Consider the following 20,325-nt stretch of genomic DNA (forward strand, 5'->3'; position numbering starts at 1 on the left):
TACCGGTCCCTGGGGCTCCATCCCGCCACCCAGCCTGCGGCCCACCAGCAGCGCGGCCAGCGTCTATGCAGGCGCCGGCAGCTCGGGCTCCCGGATCTCTGTGTCCCGCTCCACCAGTTTCCGGGGCAGCTGGGGGTCCGGGGGCCTGGCCACGGGGACGGCCGGGAGTCTGGGGGGCATCCAGAGCGAGAAGGAGACCATGCAAGAGCTGAACGACGGCCTGGCCTCCTACCTGGAGAGGGTGAGGAGCCTGGAGACCGAGAACCGGAGGCTGGAGAGCAAAATCCGGGAACACCTGGAGAAGAAGGGACCCCAGGTCAGAGACTGGGGACATTACTTCAAGACCATCGAGGACCTGAGGGCTCAGATCTTTGCAACTTCTGTGGACAATGCCCGCATCGTTCTGCAGATAGACAACGCCCGTCTTGCTGCTGATGACTTTAGAGTCAAGTGTGAGACAGAGCTGGCCATGCGCCAGTCCGTGGAGAGCGACATCCATGGGCTCCGCAAGGTCATCGATGACACCAATGTCACCCGGCTGCAGCTGGAGACAGAGATCGAGGCCCTCAAGGAAGAGCTGCTCTTCATGAAGAAGAACCATGAGGAGGAAGTCAAAGGCCTGCAAGCCCAGATTGCCAGCTCTGGGTTGACCGTGGAGGTAGATGCCCCCAAATCTCAGGACCTCAGCAAGATCATGGCGGACATCCGGGCCCAGTATGATGAGCTGGCTCAGAAGAACCGAGACGAGCTGGACAAGTACTGGTCCCAGCAGATTGAGGAGAGCACCACAGTGGTCACCACGCAGTCCGCTGAGATTGGAGCTGCCGAGATGACGCTCACGGAGCTGAAACGTACAGCGCAGTCCTTGGAGATTGACCTGGACTCCATGAGAAACCTGAAGGCCAGCTTGGAGAACAGCCTGAGAGAAGTGGAGACCCGCTATGCCATGCAGATGGAGCAGCTCAATGGCACCCTGCTGCACCTGGAGTCTGAGCTGGCACAGACCCGGACAGAGGGCCAGCGCCAGGCCCAGGAGTACGAGTCCCTACTGAACATCAAGGTCAAGCTGGAGGCTGAGATAGCCACCTACCGCCGCCTACTAGAAGACGGAGAGGATTTCAGTCTCAGTGATGGCCTGGACAGCAGCAGCTCCATCCAGACCATCCAAAAGACCACCCGCAAGATAGTGGACGGCAAATTGGTGTCTGAGACCAATGACACCAAAGTTCTGAGGCGTTGAGGCGGCAGGAACAGGGCGTCCTTCGGGGAAGCAGGAAGTCAATAAAAAGTTCAGAGGTCATTGGATGTCAAAAAAAAAAATAAAATGGATCACAAACTTAAATGTGAAATGTAAAACCATAAAACTTCTAGAAGATATTATTGGAGAAAATCTAGATGTACTTGGATTTGGTAGTGACCTTTTAGATAATGACACCAAAGGCACAATTCTTGTAGAAATAATTGCTAAGCTATACTTCATTAAAATCAAACTTTCTGTTCTGTGAAAGACACTGTCAAGAGAATGAAAAGTCCAGCCACAGATTGGGAGAAAATATTTGCAAATGACGTCTGGTAAATGACTGTTATCCAAAATACATGAAGAACTCTTTTTTTTTTTTTTTTTGAGTTGGAGTCTCACTCAGTCGCCCAGACTGGAGTGCAGTGGCCGCTCCCGGCCACCGCAGCCTCGACCTGCTGGGCTCCGGCGATCCTTCCGCCTCAGCCTTCCAAGTAGCCGGAATTACAGGCATGCGCTACCATGCCTGGTTGAATTTTTGATTTATTGTAGAGATGAGGTCTCGCTGCCCAGGCGGGTCTTGAACCCGTGAGCTCAGGCAATCCACTCACCATGAGGAACTCTTAAACCTCAACAGTGAGAAAACAAACAAAACAATTAAAAAATTAGCCAAAAACCTTAACAGAAACCCCAAGAAAGAAGACATACTGATGGCAAAAGGCCACTTGGAAAGATGCTCCATATGTCATCAGGGAAATGTAAGTTAAATGTAAGTTAAAATGAGATACTACTACACACCTAGTTGAAAGGTCAAAATCCAGAACACTGACAACATCAAAGCTGATGTTGTGGATCAACAGAAACTCTTATTCACAGCCAGTGGGAATGCAAAATGGCACAGCTACACTGAAGACAGTTTGGCAGTTTCTTAAAAAACTAAACTTACGCTAACCATAGAGTCCAGCGATCATCTTCCTTGGTATTTTCCCAAAGTAGCTGAAAACGTATGTCCCCACAAAAACCTAAACACAGATGTTTACAGCAGTTTAATTAATAATTGCTGCCCGCCGGCTGCAGCCTGACGCTGAGCGACCCCCCAGTCTCCCGTGGCCTCCTCCCCCAGGCATGGTCCAGGGCCTCGCCTCACTATGGCAGTAGCTTGGCACAGCACGCCCGACTTCATGCTCGGCACCAAAGCTGATGACGAGACCATTCTAAAAGGCTTCCAGTCCATTTTCCAGGAGCAGGGAATGGCGGAGTCGGTGCACACCTGGCAGGACCATGGCTATACACAACTTACACAAACAAAAAGGCAGCTTTGCCAACTTGAGAATTTACCCACATGGATTGGTGTTGCTGGACCTTCAGAATGACAACGGTGATGTGCAGGGCAAAGAATAAATTGACAGTCTTTTGAACAAAGTAGAAGAAACAATGAAAGAATTGAGTCAAGTCAGTACTGGACAAGTGAAGCGATTGCCACCCATAGTTCAAGGAGGGGCCATTGACAGATACTGCTGATGGGTGCTTGTTTGGATATGGCATAAACAACGTGGTGTATGATGAAGATTCACCTTATCAGAACATTAAAATTCTATACTTAAAGCAATTGGAAATATTCTTATCCTTAGTGGGGATGTTAGTTTGGCGGAGAGTGATTTGGCATATACCCAGGCCATCATGGGCAACAGCAAAGAAGATTATGCTGGCAAAGGTGTACTGATTCTGGGAGGTGGAGATGGTGGCATATTATGTGAAATAGTCAAACTGAAACCAAAGATGGTCACTATGATAGAGATTAACCAAATGGTGATTGATGGATGTAAGAAATACATGCAAAAAACGTGTGGCAATGTCTTAGACAATCTTAAAGGAGGCGGCTATCAGGTTCTAATAGAAGGCTGTATTCCAGTACTGAAGAGGTATGCCCAAGAAGGGCGAGAATTTGATTATGTGGTTAATGATTTGACAGCTGTTCCAATCTACACGTCTCCGGAAGAAGACTCCACATGGGAGTTTCTCAGACTGATTCTTTACCTCTCATGAAAGTATTGAAACAGGTTGGGAAATATTTTACACAGGGGAGTTATGTCAATCTGGCAGAAGCCCTTCACTCTATGAAGAACAGCTTGGGTGCCTGTATTGTCCTGTGGAATTCTTGAAGGAGATCATCTGTGTTCCTTCATACTTGGAATTGTGGGTATTTTACACTGTTTGGAAGAAAGCTAAACCTTGAAGATGAATATCCCCTAATCTATCTAATCGTGTGCTGCAAATAGCCTTCTTGACCTCCACATGCTGTACATGACATTGAAATGAGTCAGGCAATTGATTGTGAATTCCCTAAAGTTTTCTTTTTTTAATTATTTTTAACTTAAAAATTCAAATAGAAAATGTATATTTTGATGAGTTAGGGTGTTAGATTTTAAAAATTCAGCTGAGACAGCACAGCAAAGACTGCTAAATGCACTGACCCCCTAGAATGTGATTTTTGTTACTTTTTATTTCTGTGTGGGCTTTTTTTTGTTTTTGTTTTGGTATAACTTCAATTTGGATGTTTAGAAGAATGAACTTCATTGTTTTGTTCTGGAGGGATGTTCTTGATGGTGTTTCTATCCCCCAAAATTGACTTAGATATTAAAATTTGGTGCTTATAAGAGACAGTTAAAAAATGAATTAGCAATGCTTCAATTAAAATTGCAAAAGAAAGCTGGGCTCGGTGGCTCAGCCTGTAATCCCACGCCTTTGGGAGGCTGAGGTGAGTGGATTGCCTGAGCCCGTGGGTTCGAGACCCACCTGGGCAGTGAGACCTCATCTCTACAATAAATCAAAAAATCAGCCGGGCATGGTAGCACATGCCTGTAATTCCGGCTACTCGGAAGGCTGAGGCGGAAGGATCGCCGGAGCCCAGCCCCGAGGCTGCGGTGGCCGGGAGCGGCCACTGCACTCCAGTCTGGGTGACCGAATGAGACTCTAACTCAAAAATAAATAAATAAATAAAATAAAATAAAATAAAATTACAAAAGAAATGTAAAAAATAATAATAATTGCCAAAACTTGGAAGCAACAAAGACATACTTCAGTAGGTGAATGGATAAGTAATCTGTGGTATATCCAGACAGAGTATTAATTAGCACTGAAAAGAAATGAATTGTCAAGCCATGAAAAGACATGGAGGAAGCTTAAATGCTCATTACAAAAGGAAAGAAGCCAGCCTGAAAAGACTACATACTATATGATCCCAACTATATGACATTCTGAAAAAGTCAAAACTGTGGAGAAAGTTTAACATTTAAAACTACTATTTAAAATTTTTAATTGTGGTAAAATATACATAGCAACATTTATAATTAGAACTATTTTTGATAACATTTATCATCAGCACCATTTTTTAACTTTTTTTTTTTTTTTTTTTTTTTGAGTTGGAGTCTCACTCTGTCGCCCAGACTGGAGTGCAGTGGCCGCTCCCGGCCACCGCAGCCTCGACCTGCTGGGCTCCGGCGATCCTTCCGCCTCAGCCTTCCAAGTAGCTGGAACCACGGGCGTGCGCTACCACGCCCCGCTCATTTTTGATTTATTGTAGAGACGAGGTCTCGCCTAGTTGCCCGAGTTGGTCTCGAACCCTCAGGCTCACGCAATCCACTTGCCTTGGCCTCCCAAAGTGCTGGGATTACAGGCTGAGCCACCGAGCCCGGCTGATGACTATTTTTGGAGCAGTTTTAGGGTCACAGCAAAATTGAACAGAAAGTACAGAGATTTCCCATATACCTCATATGCACAACCCTCCCCCATTATCAACCTCACCAAAGCAGTGTATTTTTTTTTTTTTTTTACAATCGATTAGCCTAGAGATGGAAATATCACTATCATCCATCATCCATAGTTTACAGTAGGGCTCACTCTTGGTGTTGTACAGTCTATGAGTCTGGAAAAATGTATAATAGATAGCATACATGTGTCTCAGCTATTTTTAAGTGTCAGTTCTGTAGTGTTAAGTCCATTCACGTTGTGCAACCAATCTCAAACTTTCTTATCTTGCAAAACAGAAACTCTGTATCCATTAAACAACACCTCCTCTCCCTAGTTCTTAGTAATCACCATTCTACTTTCTGTCTCTATGACACTCTAGGTGTCTTACATAAATGAAGTCATATTATGCTTGTCTTTTTGTGACTGACTTATTTCACTTAGCATGTCTTCAAGGTTCATCCATGTTGTTGCATGTGTCAGAATTTCCTTCCTTGTCAAAGCCATATTCCTTTGTGTGTACATATCACACTTTGTTTATCCACTTATCTGTTGAAGAGCACTTGAGTCACTTCCACATTTTGGCTACTGTGAATAATTCTTTATGAACACAGATGTACAAATATCTCCTCAGGATCTTGCTTTCTAATCTTTTGGGTAGATACTCAGAAGTGGGAAGATCAGATCATGTGGTAATCCTATTTTGAATTTTTTAAGGAACCTCCATACTGTTTTCTATAGTGGCTGCATCATTTTACATTCCATCAACAGTGCACAATTTTTCTACATCCTTGCCCACACTTATTATTTTGTGTGTTTTTTTTTTGATAGCAGCCATCCTTAGGGATGTGGGACAGTATCAACCTGCTGGGCTCCGGCGATCCTTCCACCTCAGTCTTCCAGGTAGCTGGAATTACAGGCAAACGCTACCATGCCTGGCTAGTTTTTGATTTATTGTAGAGATGAGGTCTCGCCAAGTTGCCCAGGCGGGTCTCGAACCTGCGGGCTCAGGCAATCCACTCACCTCAGCCTCCCAAAGTGCTGGGATTACAGGCTGAGCCAGTGAGCCGGTACAAACTCCAAGAAAAGAGACTTTAGGCAAAAGCAGGTGCTACATTCTTCCCTTCCTAAAAGTGTCATCTCTTTTCTGGGTTAAGGGCACACAGACTTTAGTGTAACTTGCCAAGAACAATAGGAACGAGCATTGTTTGATAATGCCACTTGCTTTCCAAAAGAGAAAGATTGTATTATAACATATGATAGCAGAGGGTCTTGGTATTTTCTTGAAGGCTTCCCATTGTAAATCTTCTCATCTTTTCCACTGGTGATAGGAGTCCAGTGAATGTCTGGTGAGGTCAAACTTATTTGTAAATGCTTGTGAAACTCTCTGCAGGCACACACATATGGGGGGGGGGATAAAAAAACCCCACCAGAATTATCTTTCGGAAGGCAGATCCCTTATAGCACAGGCTTCCCTAGGAGCCCATCAGTATCAGTGTACCAGCTAGCATTGTTGTGAGAGCCTGCGCTCAGAAGAAATGCCCTAAGTTGTGGCAAACATTTTGACTGGATCTTCCATTATGACAATGCACTTGTGCACACTGCACTGAGTGTTCAGCAGTTTTTGATCAAAAAATGGCATGATCCCATACCCCACCCTCCCTATTCACTTGATCTCTCCCCAAATGACTTGTTTGCTTGTTTGTTTGTTTCCCTGGATGAAAAAAGTCCTCAAAGGGAAACATTTTGCTGGTATGGGAGAGGTGAAACAAACAATGGCAGAAGCACTAAAAGGCATCAACATTGATGAGTTCAAAAACTGTATTGAGCAGTGGAAAAAACATCTCAATAGATGTATTGCATCAAACGGAGAGTACTTTGAAGGCAACTGAAGTTTAAACTTGTAAGAATAAATACACATTTTTAAAATAAATAAATTCCAGGTTTTTTGGGGTCTCCCTTATGTAAACTGGTGAGACATGGGCAGCCAGGGTTGGACTGAAGAGCGAGAGGTGAGGATCTGTGAAACTGGTTTTATTATTGTGACTCTGACCTCCTGCTGTCCATTAGCCCTAGGAAACTCAAGAGGTACGTGCGACCTTTTTTCCTGTTTCTTCACATTTACACGAACTCCCACCCACTCTGATCAAGACAAAGGTAGCATCAGGGTAACCTTTGTCCTCAGGAAGAGCTACTTTGGCCTGCTCTGGGCTGACAGGACTCCTATACCTGTGATTTTTACTGGCCGATTCCAGTGGAAGACTTTGTGGCTGTTTTCTCTTCCCAGCCCCTTGTCCTGGACCCATCTCCTGTCTCTTACAAACCCAGTGAACAACAGCATCTGATCCTTATGTTTTCCTGTGGTTCCAAGCTCCAAGAGCTAAAAGGTCTTCAGGTTGCAGGCCTTGCCCTGAGCTGGACCTCTGAGAAAGGCACAAGAACCAGGTTTTGCCCAAGGAAGCAGGATGCTGGTTTTCCCAGTGGGCTTGGCGCCCCCTGGTGGAATGCTTCCAAACCCCTGGTGGAATCCCTTCCTCCTTTCCAGTTCTGGTTTGCCTTCAGGAACTCTCTTCAGCCCCAGCTTACAACTCTTCCACCTCCACCTGGAGATAGAAAGTAGCTTTCCAGACCCAAGAGGATGCCCTGCCCCTTGGAAAGGTCAAAGAGGTCGCAGGTGTCCAAGGGTGCACCCTGTGGTGGTCAACATGAGCAAAATCGAAGGGACCGTTTGATGCCAGTAGGAAGGTGTCCCTTGCACTGAAAGTGACTACCCAGACCTTCCTCTTCCACAGAAGTCCCCCATGCTGGAGCCCCTGCCCACAGGCACAAAGTTCTAGGTGCCAAAAATTGCCTCTCTGGCTCACCCCACTACTCCCTAGATCTTGGCTTTGAGGGCAAGGTGGGTTAGACTGTAGGGCTGGTGTATTGGGCTCATTGTGGCTTTTCTGAACACAGACCAGAAACCTAGTGCCAGCTTTAGGCGATGGACATGGACTTTCATCCAATGCCCCAGCATCTTTCAGCTTCCAGAATTTCATGCTATTCTGCCAGGCAAAAGTGGCCAAGGCAGAGTGACTTTGGATCAAAGGAGGGAACCATGTCAAGGTCAAGTGTCACAAACTTAGAAGGTCATAGAGGTCAAGGCCCTTATTTTTCAGACATAGGAGCTGAGACTCAGTGGGGTAAGTGACTCATCTAAGCTTGACTTCTGTTATAGAAGATACCTGTCTTAGGCTGTTTTCTGTTGCTTATAACAGAATACTTGAAACTGGGTAATTGGTAAAGAAAATAAATTTATTTCTTACAATTAAGGAGGTTGAGAAGTCCAAGATCAAGGGCCACATCTGGTGATGGCCTTCTTGCTGGAGAGGACTCTCTGCAGAGGCCCAAGGTGGCGCAGGGCATCACATGGTGAAAGGGCTGAGTGCTAGTTCAGGCCTTTCTTTCTCTTGTTTATAAAGCTACTAGTCCCACTCTCATAATAATACATTTATCCATTAACCCATTAATCCATTCATAAAGGCAGAGTCCTCATGATCCAATTACCTCTTAAAGGTCTCACCTCTCAATACTGCTACACTGGGGATTAAATTTAGCATGAGTTTCAAATCAATCACGTAGTCATAGACCACAGCCTCCCAGGACTGGAAAGTACTTCAATCTAGTGAAATATGTCCAAGCCATTTCACAGCCAGGCTTGAAAAAAGATAAAGGTTTCATAAACACGACTGTGGAAAAGCCTATGAGTATTAGGAATACCTTCTGCTCTGCCCCCACATCACAAGTATCACCAAATGGGTGTACTTGTGGTCTCAGTGACAGTCAGCAATCGTAAAAGAAAGCTAGCAGGATGAGTTGTGGTTTCAGGTTTTGGAATGATGGCTTCATAGGCCCCTGGGTGCTGCCATATCTATGGACACTCCCCTCCCCAATACACAGGTTCAAAATAGCAAAATTATTCATGATCCTTGATACCTCCTCTTCCTTAATCCCCTGCCTCATTATTCAATCAATAACCAAGGGCTATCTGATTGATTCTGCCTCTGAAGCTCCTTCACATATATTATGTTGTCATTCGATTCTCCTACTCTTTGGGGATGCAGTCCCTTCTTGCCTGGCCAAAGCAGACATCTCAGCCCCCAGAATGTCCCCCAACTTAGACTTATTGCTCACAATGCAACGGGCAAGAAAGGGTTGAAAGACTTCAATGCTTCTCCTCTGGCTAGTAAAACCTTTACTTCTAGAGGCCCCATAGTCTTCAGAGGAAGGGCCATGGAATTTGCAGTGGCCAGATCTGGGTTCAAGCCATGGCTCTACCATCTAATAGTCTACCATCTAAGTCAGTTGATTTATCTGATCTTCAGTTTCCCTTGCTGTAAATTGACATTCATGTTGTTGTGAGAATTATGAGCATTACTGTATGCAGGTGTCAGGCATAGAGAGCAGAGGCCAAGTTCAACCCGTGTGAGTGTCATTCCCTAGGGTTGATATTTAGAACACCCACAATCTGTTCCAACACATTTCTCCAACCTTGTTGTCCACAAATCTCCATATGAAATCTATATACAAACTTAGTGTCTTATCCCTACCATGTGTGTATGTCTGCTCATTGCTCTCCTGCTAGGAGTCTCTCCATTTGTCTGAAGTGGTTGAATGTAGCAGTTAAGAGGACGGACTCCATAAGCAGACAGACCTGGCTTTGAATTTTAGCCTTTCTGATCCTCAGTCACTTCACTTGTAAAATGAGGCCATGATAATACCTTACTTCCTAAAGTCAATACTCTGACCTAATGAGATAAGCTTCATCAAGTTCTTAGCATGATGCCCAGGACTCTTGCCAGTCTGGGCATGGGAGCCCAGATGAGTCCTAAGCATCAACTCTGTTGAGTTGAAAAGATCATCCAGAAACTACTAACACTGGTGCTTTTCAGTGTCTTCTAGGAAACACTAGTTAAGTAAGATAGTGATTGGGGTTACATGGGAATAAGGTTGTGGCACCAAATATATAGGCAATTATAGGTCAAATAGATTTTTTAAAAATTTTCTATCTTAATTTTTTTTTTTTGAGTCAAAGTCTCACTGTCTCCCAGGCTGGAGTGCAGTGGCCTGCTCACGGCCACCACAGCTTCGACCTGATGGTCTCTGGTGATCCTTCTGCCTCAGCCTTTCAAGTAGCTGGAACTACAGGCACATGTCACCACACCTGGCTAATTTCTTATTTATTGTAGAGACGAGGTCTCACCAAGTTGCCTGGGCTGGTCTCAAACCCTGGGCTCACGCAATCCTCTGACCTCCACCTCCCAAAGTGCTGGAGTTACAGGCTTGAGCTACCACACCCGGCTGGTCAAACAGATCTAAACATGTTTTTTGACTAGAGGTTCTTGAGCGTCTGTAAATTGCTAATATATATTGTTATGTTTGTAAGAGGTAACAATAATTTACATCATTATCCAAAATGGTTTGACCACAGAATCCTTTTTTAATGCCCTCCCCAGCCCTTCACACCACTAGGATTAAATGTTCAATAAAACTCACTTGGGAAATTATGGTCTAAGTAAACCTGAGCGTAATGGTTAATGGCTCATTCAATATTTACTTTCCTCTTAGTTGAAACCAAGAAATGTCAGAGAACCACAAGGCTGAGAGCTAAGAATTTCATTCATGTTTGAGTCTGTAAAGCTTAACTGACCTACTGGTAAAGTACTTAACAGAGTAAAAGTCACAACTCGAAGCCAGTTCTTTATGATCCATTTTTCCTTTGATATGCAAGTCTGCTTCATAATCTCAGGAGGGTCTTTCTGAAAGTCCCTGTACTCAGCCATCATACCTGCCCCAGTGAGAAATGCTCACTGTCTGAACTTTTCGTTTGACCTTTAGCTTGCTCTGTCTCATTCCGTTTGTGTACATGTTTTTGGCTAGGCCTTCCCTTCTAATGCATCAGTTTTGTTCCCAGGTAGGCTTTGGCATGGTAGCAAAATGCAGTTCAGGGTTTCACATTTGCACACATAGACAGGGCAGCATCGTCCCAAAGTACAAGGGAGAGCTTCCACTGAGTGCTACTCTGATAGGAGGGCTTAGTTCACATGCCTGTCCCCAACCAATGATTGGGCCCTGGGAATAAAATGTGCTTAATAGCTTGAGGCCTTACCCAAGGAACACGCGGAAGGCATCAGATACTGCTACAGGAGAGGCAGTGATAGACACAGGAATCTGGCAGAAGCCATGAGTGTCACCTCTTTATAGTCCCAAAGCCTAGCTCAGCACCTTAAAAAGAGTCACAGCCTTGCTCTGTACCTATTTCTGATGGAATAGTGACTAGGAAAAGCTCAAACTCCAGTGTTTTTGTGGGGCTTTTTTTGTTTGTTTGTTTTTTAAAGGATCTCTCCCAAAGTCTTTACTCTGAACTCACTCTCCTCTATCTCAGCCTCTGACTCTGCACACCTCGCCCCAGGGCTCCACTGGCACAAAGAGGAGCCTGAAGGGATGAACAGGGAGAAGCAGCAACATGAAGAGAATATGGGAAGTGTGTGATGGCAAAATCACGGTCATGGAGTAAAAGGAAGATAAAATTAGAAAGGCTTTCAAATTTGAACCATGGGCAAGATATTTGGCAGAAAAATCTGCCTCAAGCTGGTTAATCCATTTAATTAACCTGAGGCCAGTGAATGTTTTGATGTTGTTGTTGTTTGGGTTTTGGTTGTTGTTGTTTTTATCCATGTAATGTGATGAATGTGGAAAGTCTGATGTGCATATTTTATGGGAGAGCACCTGTGACATTCATCAGATTATTAAAGGGGACTATACACCCCAAAATGTAAAAAAAATACCTTTCTTTGGAACAGGGCCACAGGGATAGTGGAAGACCAACTTTAGGGAAAATAAAAAAAGTAGTTGATGGTCAGGAAGGGCTTTGGATTCCTATAGAGATGTGCTCTATATACCACACACCGTACTGAGACCCAGGCAGCAAACTGAGTGGGAGGGACAGGCTTTGTTTATACAAAGTAATTTGTACTGCCGATCATCTTCCAAATTCTTATATACTTTGAAAACAGTCAGTGATCTCAGCATTTTCCCACAAAGGCCGTATCCCCTGCATAGAATAGAATTCTCAGAGACCTGCAGAGATCATCTGGCTTGATTCTATATCTTGAGGCTTGTGGGTGTGAAACTAAGACACACAGTTATTAACCACTGACCTGTGACTCAATCTTTTTCATTTTTGCTTTTATTCCATTAAAGTACTTAAGGAACAAAGACCTGTGCTCTGAAGCATGTACTATTCTGATAGGTAATTGCTCTGAGATTGTTTTATTCTTGCTTACCTCTTTACTGTTGATTAATTTTCAAAAGCACAGTACAATGAAAAGATGCTCAAGATTATTAATTATTAAGAAAATGTAGCCGGACTCGGTGGCTCAGCCTGTAATCCCGCACCTTAGGAGGCTGAGGTGAGTGGAATGCCTGAGCCCGTGGGTTCGAGACCCGCCTAGGCAACTTGGTGAGACCTCATCTCTACAATAAATCAAAAATCAGCCGAGCGTGGTAGTGCACGCCTGTAATTCCGGCTATTCGGAAGGCTGAGGCGAAAGGATCGCCGGAGCCCAGCAGTGGAAGCTGCGGTGGCCAGGAGCGGCCACTGCACTCCAGTCTGGGCGACAGAGTGAGACTCCAACTCAAAAAAAATAAAAATAAAAAAAGAAAATGTGAATTAAAGCCACAGTGAGTTACAGTCTGCTTTCTATATCTGCCGGTTCTGTAACTGCTGATTCAACCAACTGCAGATTAAAAATAATTGAAAAAATAATACAAATTTTAAAATACAGTATAACAATTATTTACATAGCATTCACATTACATTATATATTATAAGTAATCAAGAAATGATTTAAGATATACTGAACAATGTGTGTAGGTTATATGCAATTACTATATCATTATATATAAGGGCCTTGAGCACCCCTGGGTTTCAGTATCTGTAGGGAAGTCCTGGAATCAATCCCCCTCAGATATCAAGGGATAATTGTACTATTCCATGCCTGTTTGAATGGCTACAATTAAAAAGATTGATCTTACCAAGTGTTATTGAGGATGTAGAGATGCTGGAACTCTCATGCACTGCTGGTGGGAATGTAAAATGGTGCAACCACTTGGGAAAACTATTTACCAGTTTATATAAAAGCTATATATATATATATATATCTACCATATGATCTGGTCATTTGACTCCTTTGTATTTACCCAAGAGAAATGAAAGCATATGCAGATACAAAGACTTAAACATGAATACTCATAGAAGTTTTATGTGTAGTAAGTGGAAAATAACTCAATATTCATCAACAGTGGTATGGATAAGCAAACTGTGGTATATCCATACCATGGAATACTACTCAGCAATAAAAAGGAAGAAACTATTGATATACTCAACATCATTCACTTTCAAAATAATTATCCTGTGTAATAAAGAATTTGTCTGGCATTTGTCCCCAGTTTCTAGGAGACAGTCTCTGAATCCTTGGAATTTTCCAAGCTATAAGAGTGTCTTCATTATTTGCAATGGGCCCCTCAGACCACACTTGAACTTATGCTAATGAGGTAACTCTTGATAGGCTTCTAGGTAATATATACTAATAGAATGACTCAGGATGGGGGCTGACCATGCCAGAAATACCAACCATTTGACGAGAAGAATGAAGCTTTGAGCTTTTGATATAGGCCTGACTTCTGGGGAGAGGAGTGGGACTGAAGATTGAGTCATAGGCCAATGATTCAATGAGTCATGCCTATGTGATGAAGCCCAAATAAAAAACAATGGACACTGAAGCTTGGGTGAGTCTTCCTGGTTGGCAACACTCTGCATATCATCACACATCAGTGTGCTGGGAGGGTGATGCATCCTGACTCCATAGGAGAGAACATGGAAGCTTTGTGTTTGGAATCCAGCCAGATCTCACCCTGTGGGTCGGTCTCTGATTTGTATCCTTTGGCTATGAAAATTGTAATTATAATTAAAGTGTTTTTCTGAGCCCTGTGTCGTTCTAGTGAATTATTGAACATGAGGGGGGAGTGAGAACCCCTGAACTTATGGCTGGTGTCTTAAGTAAGGGCAATCTTGTGCCCTTAACCTTGAGTCTAACTTCAGGTAACTGGTGGCAGAAGTCACTGCAATTATGCTGAATGAAAGAAGTCAGATATTAAAAAGTGCATACAATAGTCCTTTAAAATGCAAACTAATATATAATGACAGACAGATCAGTGGTTACCTAGACAAAGGTAGAGGGGGTAAGAGAGAAGGGATTATTAAAGGACAGGAGGAAATTGAGGGGGAAGGATGGAATTGTTGAAATTTGTGGGGGATGGAATTGTTCACTATCTTGATTGTGGTGACAGTTTCACAGGTATACACATATGTCAAAATTTATTGAACTGTACAGTTTAAATATGTACACTTTATTGTATGTCAACAAAACCTCAATAAAGTTACTTCTAAAGAAATGGCTCAGTGTAGTCCTCACCTGCCATGACCCTGACCAGAGCCTTCCATAGTTTGTAAAGTCTGCAGAATCGAGGCTACCCATGATCTGGTCTCAAGCTCCTCGCAGTCTTGCATTTCAGTACTCCCTACACAAATCCTTTTCTCCAGTCAAATTGTACTTCTTGTTATTCTCCACGTATTCTTCATACTTTACCCACCTTTGTAGCTTTGCTCATGCTGGTTTAGAATGCCATCTCCTGAGTTACCACCCTCTCTTTACCTGTTTGCCTGTCCCTGAAGGCTTGGATTTAAATATAATCTCCGTCAAACTTGATTTGAATTCTTGAGTCAGAAACTATCTTTTTCTTAAACTCCAGTAATGCCTTTTGGCCTGTGCTTCCTTATGTATGTAGGAATAGAAATAAATCTTCTAGTTAGACTATTAGCTTCTTGAAGGTGAAGGCTATGCATTTTATTCATCCTTGAATTCCCCATGGCAAGTAGTCAAATATTGACTAAAGAGCCTACACACAGATTTCTCAGCATCCCATCCTTCCCGTAAAATCTTTTAGATTCTTCAATTATTACATCTCTCAGTCTCTTCCTCCTTCACTACTCCCTCCCCCAACCTGTGCTTCTCTTTCTCTTCCTTCTTCTTCTTCAGGCTAAACCACACTTACTAACTTAACTCTTTTCTTAAGTCAATTCTTGTTCTTCATCCTTTTGTTTATGTTAAGAGGACATATGTATACGCCAGGCTCAGCCTGTAATCCTAGCACTTTGGGAGGCTGAGGCGAGTGGATTGCCTGAGCCTTCAGGTTTGAGACCAGCCCAGGCAACTTGGCGAAATCTTGTCTCTACAATAAATAAAAAATTAGCCAGCTGTGGTAGCACACGCCTGTAGTTCTGGCTAATTGGAAGGCTGAGGTGGAAGGATTGCCTGAGCCCAGCAGGTCAAGGCTGGGTGACTGTGAGCATGACACTGCACTCCAGACTGGACAACAGAGTAAGACTCAAAAAAAAAAAAAAAAAAGAACATATGTGTGTTTGTATTTTGGTATTATTGTATGCTGTCTACATAGTAAATACTATCTACTATCCAGGAAATTTCAAATGACAGCTACCTTACATCTTAATACTTAAATTTCCCCTCCTTCTCCTTCCTTCCTGCCAGTTTCTTAGCCATAGAGCACAGTGAATCTCAGACCTAGATTGGATCTGAATCACAACTCTGCCACCTACTAGCTGTGTGACCTCAAGCAAGTTGCTTAGCAATCAGTTCTGCCAACTGTAAACTGGAATTGCTGTTAGTGACTATATCCCATGATTGCTTTGAGGAATAAACGAGTTAGTACATGCCAAGCGTTTAGAATAGTGCTTGGCCTAGAATAGCCACTCAATAGGTATTATTCATTTAATTGCATGCTAAAAGTGTCTGGCAAGGAAGTGGTGAGAAACAGAACTGGAAAGGGTAATCAGGTAGACTAGTGCTTTGTTAACCACATGAGAATCACTTGGAGATTGTATTAAAAATACTGATTTCAGGCTGGATGCAGTGGCTCAAGTCTGTAATCCCAGCACTTTGGGAAGCCGAGGTGAAAGAATTGCCTAAGCCCATGGGTTCAAGACCAGCCTGGGCAACTTGGTGAGACCTCATCTCTACACTAAAAAAATAAAAAAAATTAGCTGGGCATGATAGCGCATGCCTGTAGTTCCGGTTACTTGGAAGGCTGAGGGGGAAGGATCACGTAACCCCAGTAGGTTGACGCTGGGATGACTGTGAGTGTGCCACTGCACTCCAGAGCCTGGGCGATGGAGTGAGACTCCAACTCAAAAAAAAAAAAAAAAAAAAAAAAAAAAAAAATATATATATATATATACCACACACACACAGAGATTTCTGTGCCTCACTTGCAAGATGCTGCTGGAACCCAGGAACCTGTCTTTCTCTGAATGTTCCTCAGATTTGAATGCACAGCTGGTTTGGGGAACTACTGGCATAAAATAACACGCCCACAGTTTGGGGTAAGATCTGGACTCTGGTGGTGTTTCTGCCAGTGACCCAATGTGTGACTTTTTGAGATTACATTTTATCATTTCTAAAATGCAGTAATAAATTTGATTTACTCATAGGGTTGTTGTGGGGGTTAAATTGCTAGTCATTTCTGTTGAGGCTGCTGCAGATGTTTCTAGTTGCCAATCCTATATCCAGCCCCTCTTCTTCCTAACACAATCCTAATTTTGCCTGGGGAGTAACTATATCCAGCTGAAAATACCCTGCCTCCCAGACTTCCTTACAGTTAGGGGTGGCCATGTGACAGTTCACTCAGAAGTCGGCTGAGGAGTTCTGGGAAGGACTTTATTTTCTTGATATAGGACTTGCTCCTGTTTTCCCTTTGCCTTACTGTTCTTCCCTCTTCTTCCTTCCTGGGACATGGTCAAAAGACTTGGAAGTTCAGCAGCCATCTTGATTCTGAGAGTACAAATATGGGAGGGATACCTACAGGCTAAGTATGATAAGAGTGAAGCCATGAACAGATTCTGGGTCTCCAGTGGCACTGTTGAGCACCTGGACCATTTCTGGACTGCCTGGCTCTACATGTCTTACGTGGGATAAGTGACTTGCTAATTGTTTAAGGCAGAGGTCATTTTTTTGTTGATTATTGCTTTTTAGGGAGAATTATAAAAGAATAAAGATCCTAGGACCATGTCTGACCCTGTGACATTCAGATATCTGGTTCCCTTTTTCTCCAGCAATGAGACATTTTCCACATTTGTATGAGGCTTCTTCTAAATCCAGCATCTTATGTTTAGCTGATTCTAAGATAGAGGAATTGGGCTCTTGGGGACTGGCTCTGGAATAAAGAGCCCTTCCCTGGGGGTCAGGGAGGGTTCTGAGGAGTTTGGGAAGGCAGCCACACTAGTTTGCCACTCTTAAAACTCTACCAAGTGGCTGGGCACAGGTCCAGCATGGAGTTCTTACTTCTCCCCACCCTGTGGAGACCGCTGCACCCCAATCAAAGCATATAGGAAAATCTCCATGTGCTCTTGCCAGGTACAGCATGCAAAATGTGAGTCCAAAGGACATGAAATTGTCCTTGTTCTGATATAAACATGGATAACGATTCTAAGGATCCCTTCCCTGGTGGCACACATATTTGAAAGTCAGAATGAAATCTGCTAACCTCCCTCCTCCCCCCAACACATAGTACATTTCCCATCACTGTCTCTTGTTGGAAGTACTTGGGTGTGAGTGTGGGTACCTGTTTCAGTTTTCACTACCCATCTTACCTGCCCACAGCATGGCTTTTATAGGATCAGGTTAATGTCTTTATGACCCCTGAAATGTCATGACTCATTCAAGTCAGCTCCCCTCTCTGCCACCTGAATCCTGCAGGTCCCCACGGCCTTCCTGGCACTGTCATTTTGATTTCGTCAATTCAGCTATTGCTGAATTCAACAGCACCTGAGTCGGGACTATTAAAGCTCTCAGAAAATCTTATACATCAAAATACAGTGAATGAACATAAAGAGAACATTTTCTTTTTGTTTTTTAGCAAATGTATTCTTCCTCCATCATTTGAAAAAGATAGAATGGCAAAAAGTTAAATCTCCTTTTACTACGGAGGTAAAGAAAATCATGCATTGAGATGATCTTGTCTGGCCTCTGGCACAGACACACTTCCTCTCTCCCAAGGCTCCTTGCAGTCCAAGGCAGTATTTTGTCCTTGGCAGACTGAGTTTTGTCCAATTCATTGGTTCCTTCCCAGATTAGTGCACTCAGACTTTCTCTCATCCCTCCCAGTCTGAGTGTTCCTCCCTCATGGCTTTCACAAGCCAGTCCCGTTCCGTCCCCTGCTCACAGTCACTGGTGTCACTTGCCTCCACGGACAGCAGCTTTGAGTAGTTGATTTTACGCTCTTGAGGCAGCCTCCGCTGTATGGACAGGAACAAGGCCAACCAGAGCAACAGGGCCACAGAGCAGGCCTGGTAGAGCACAGCCAGGCTGGAGTGCATCACCACAAAGCCCCCCATAAAGCTACCCAGGCTAGAACCACTTCCATAAAAGTGGCCTCGGAACATGGCACTCAGAGGTCTCTCCATGCCGGGAGTGGCCATGTCCTCGATCAAGGATCCCACTGCCCACCACAGAGCCCCATTGCTGACAGCACTCAAGATCTGGACAGGGAGGACAGACCACCAGCTCCAGAGAAAGGAGTAGTAGAGCAGCTGCCCGGCAAGGCAGCCCAGTCCCAGCCCCACTGTGCCCACCTTGGACAGTTTCTTAAGCAAAGTAGCTTTGAATGGATAAAGCAGAATCTCCCCCAGCAAGCTGAGGGTGACTGAGAAACCCATGACCAGCTCACTGCTCCCATGGTCCTGCATGTGCCAGAACAGAAAGTTCTGCACAGTACTGATAATGGCTCCTGTCAAAAAGACCGTGGAGGCTAGGAGAATGAGGCGGGCATCACCCCCTACAAGAGACAGTGCTTTGACGTTTTTGTAGCTGGGCTCCCGCCGGCAGACAGGAATAGGAAAGGCAATGCTCACCAGTAGAGCCAGGGTGCTGACTACTGAATAGCCGTAGAAGTGGACCACACCCCGGGAAGCACTGGTCATCAGGGAGCAGTCCAGTTGCCCCACCAAGGCTGCGATGCCACACACGCCTGCCGACATGCCCAGCAATCTCCAGATCCAGAGGCTTCTGTACCTATCAGTGGCATCCACAAAATCCAAGTATTCGTAAAGGCTGTCATCTGCCACCTGCTCCAGAGGGGCTGTCAGCAGCTCCCAGAACACCATGGACCCCAAGGAGAGGATGAAAGTCCACTGCAACCCTTCCAAGGATAGGTCAAGGGCCTGGGCATTTCCCTTGGCCGCCGATAGGTTGGCTGGACTTCCCTGTGCTGTGTCCCCGGGAAGCAAGGGGGGGGCAGTCTTGACCAGCTCAAAAGTACCTTCCCAGGGACTATCTTTCGCCCCTGAAGTGACAGGATGCAAGAGAACTTGGGACGTGGTCCTGACTCCTTCAAGTGAGCCCACTAAATAGGTGTGCAGATCACTGAAGGTTTCTTGGTCACTTCCACCAGGGCCATTTCTGAAGCCAGAGACTTCCACCATTCCAGTACTCCTCTTGGCTGGGAGGCTGGACGTCCCTGCTGGGCGGTTCGGGGCAGGCTCTCGGGCAGAGGTGATATTCACAGTTAGTGTGACCCCCAGTGGTGCGACTGTGGTAGCCATGCCACTGCTTCCATTACAAGAGCGGTTCATCAGATCTTTGTCCAACGGTGGGACCAGGACCATCAACAAGCTGGCTCCCACCGAGCTAAGCGGCGAGCCTAGCAGAAGCACTCTCCGTTTCCGGTAGCTTTTGGCCAGGAAGGCACAGATGGGAGCCCAGAAGGCTGCGACCAGGTGCTTGGTTCCCATTAGGATGCCCACCCAGGGCGCGGTCAAGCCCAGTTGCCTCAGGTAGAGGGTCAGGAACGGGGACACGCAGGCATCCCGGACCCCACACACCAGGTGGAAGAGCTTGGCCACCCCCAGCGTCCTCCTGATGTCCCACTGGGGGTTGGCGCTCATGGCCGCCGGGCTCGTTCAGATCCGGCCCAGCAGAGGGCGGAACCGGGTGCAGGGCGAGCGCGGCGACAGCCGAGGAGGGCGCGACCCCATGTCCCCGAGAGGGAAGTTCGGGGCTCGAGGGTCGGAGCGAGTCGACCACGCTTCCAGCCTTGGGCGGCGCCGCGGTGAAGTCAACGGCCACAGCGCCCCATCCCACGTCAGGCCGTCCGCCCGGAAGTGACCCCGCCCCGAGGGAACGGCGCGGCAGGGGCCGGGCCTGCGAGGCGGGGGCGGGGCCGGCGCA

At 45.2% G+C, this 20,325-nt stretch overlaps 1 protein-coding gene and 2 pseudogenes across 2 annotated transcripts; 2 read left to right on the top strand and 1 right to left on the bottom strand.

Moving 5' to 3' along the window:
• Positions 1–6: 6 nt before the first annotated feature.
• On the top strand, positions 7–1,305 carry LOC103263471 (annotated as a pseudogene). The gene has a single exon (XR_504498.2). The product of XR_504498.2 is annotated as a keratin, type I cytoskeletal 18 pseudogene (transcript).
• Positions 1,306–2,385: 1,080 nt separating this feature from the next.
• LOC103263461 lies at positions 2,386–3,647 on the top strand (annotated as a pseudogene).
• Positions 3,648–18,022: 14,375 nt separating this feature from the next.
• Positions 18,023–20,042, bottom strand: MFSD6L (major facilitator superfamily domain containing 6 like). The gene has a single exon (XM_008061148.1). It carries the CDS (start codon positions 20,040–20,042, stop codon positions 18,252–18,254), a length of 1,791 nt encoding a protein of 596 aa, XP_008059339.1. The 3' UTR covers positions 18,023–18,251.
• Positions 20,043–20,325: the final 283 nt, after the last annotated feature.

The sequence above is a fragment of the Carlito syrichta genome, unplaced genomic scaffold (assembly GCF_000164805.1).
Source record: "Carlito syrichta isolate Samal-C Ts95f unplaced genomic scaffold, Tarsius_syrichta-2.0.1 Scaffold305117, whole genome shotgun sequence".
Lineage (NCBI taxonomy): Eukaryota > Metazoa > Chordata > Mammalia > Primates > Tarsiidae > Carlito > Carlito syrichta.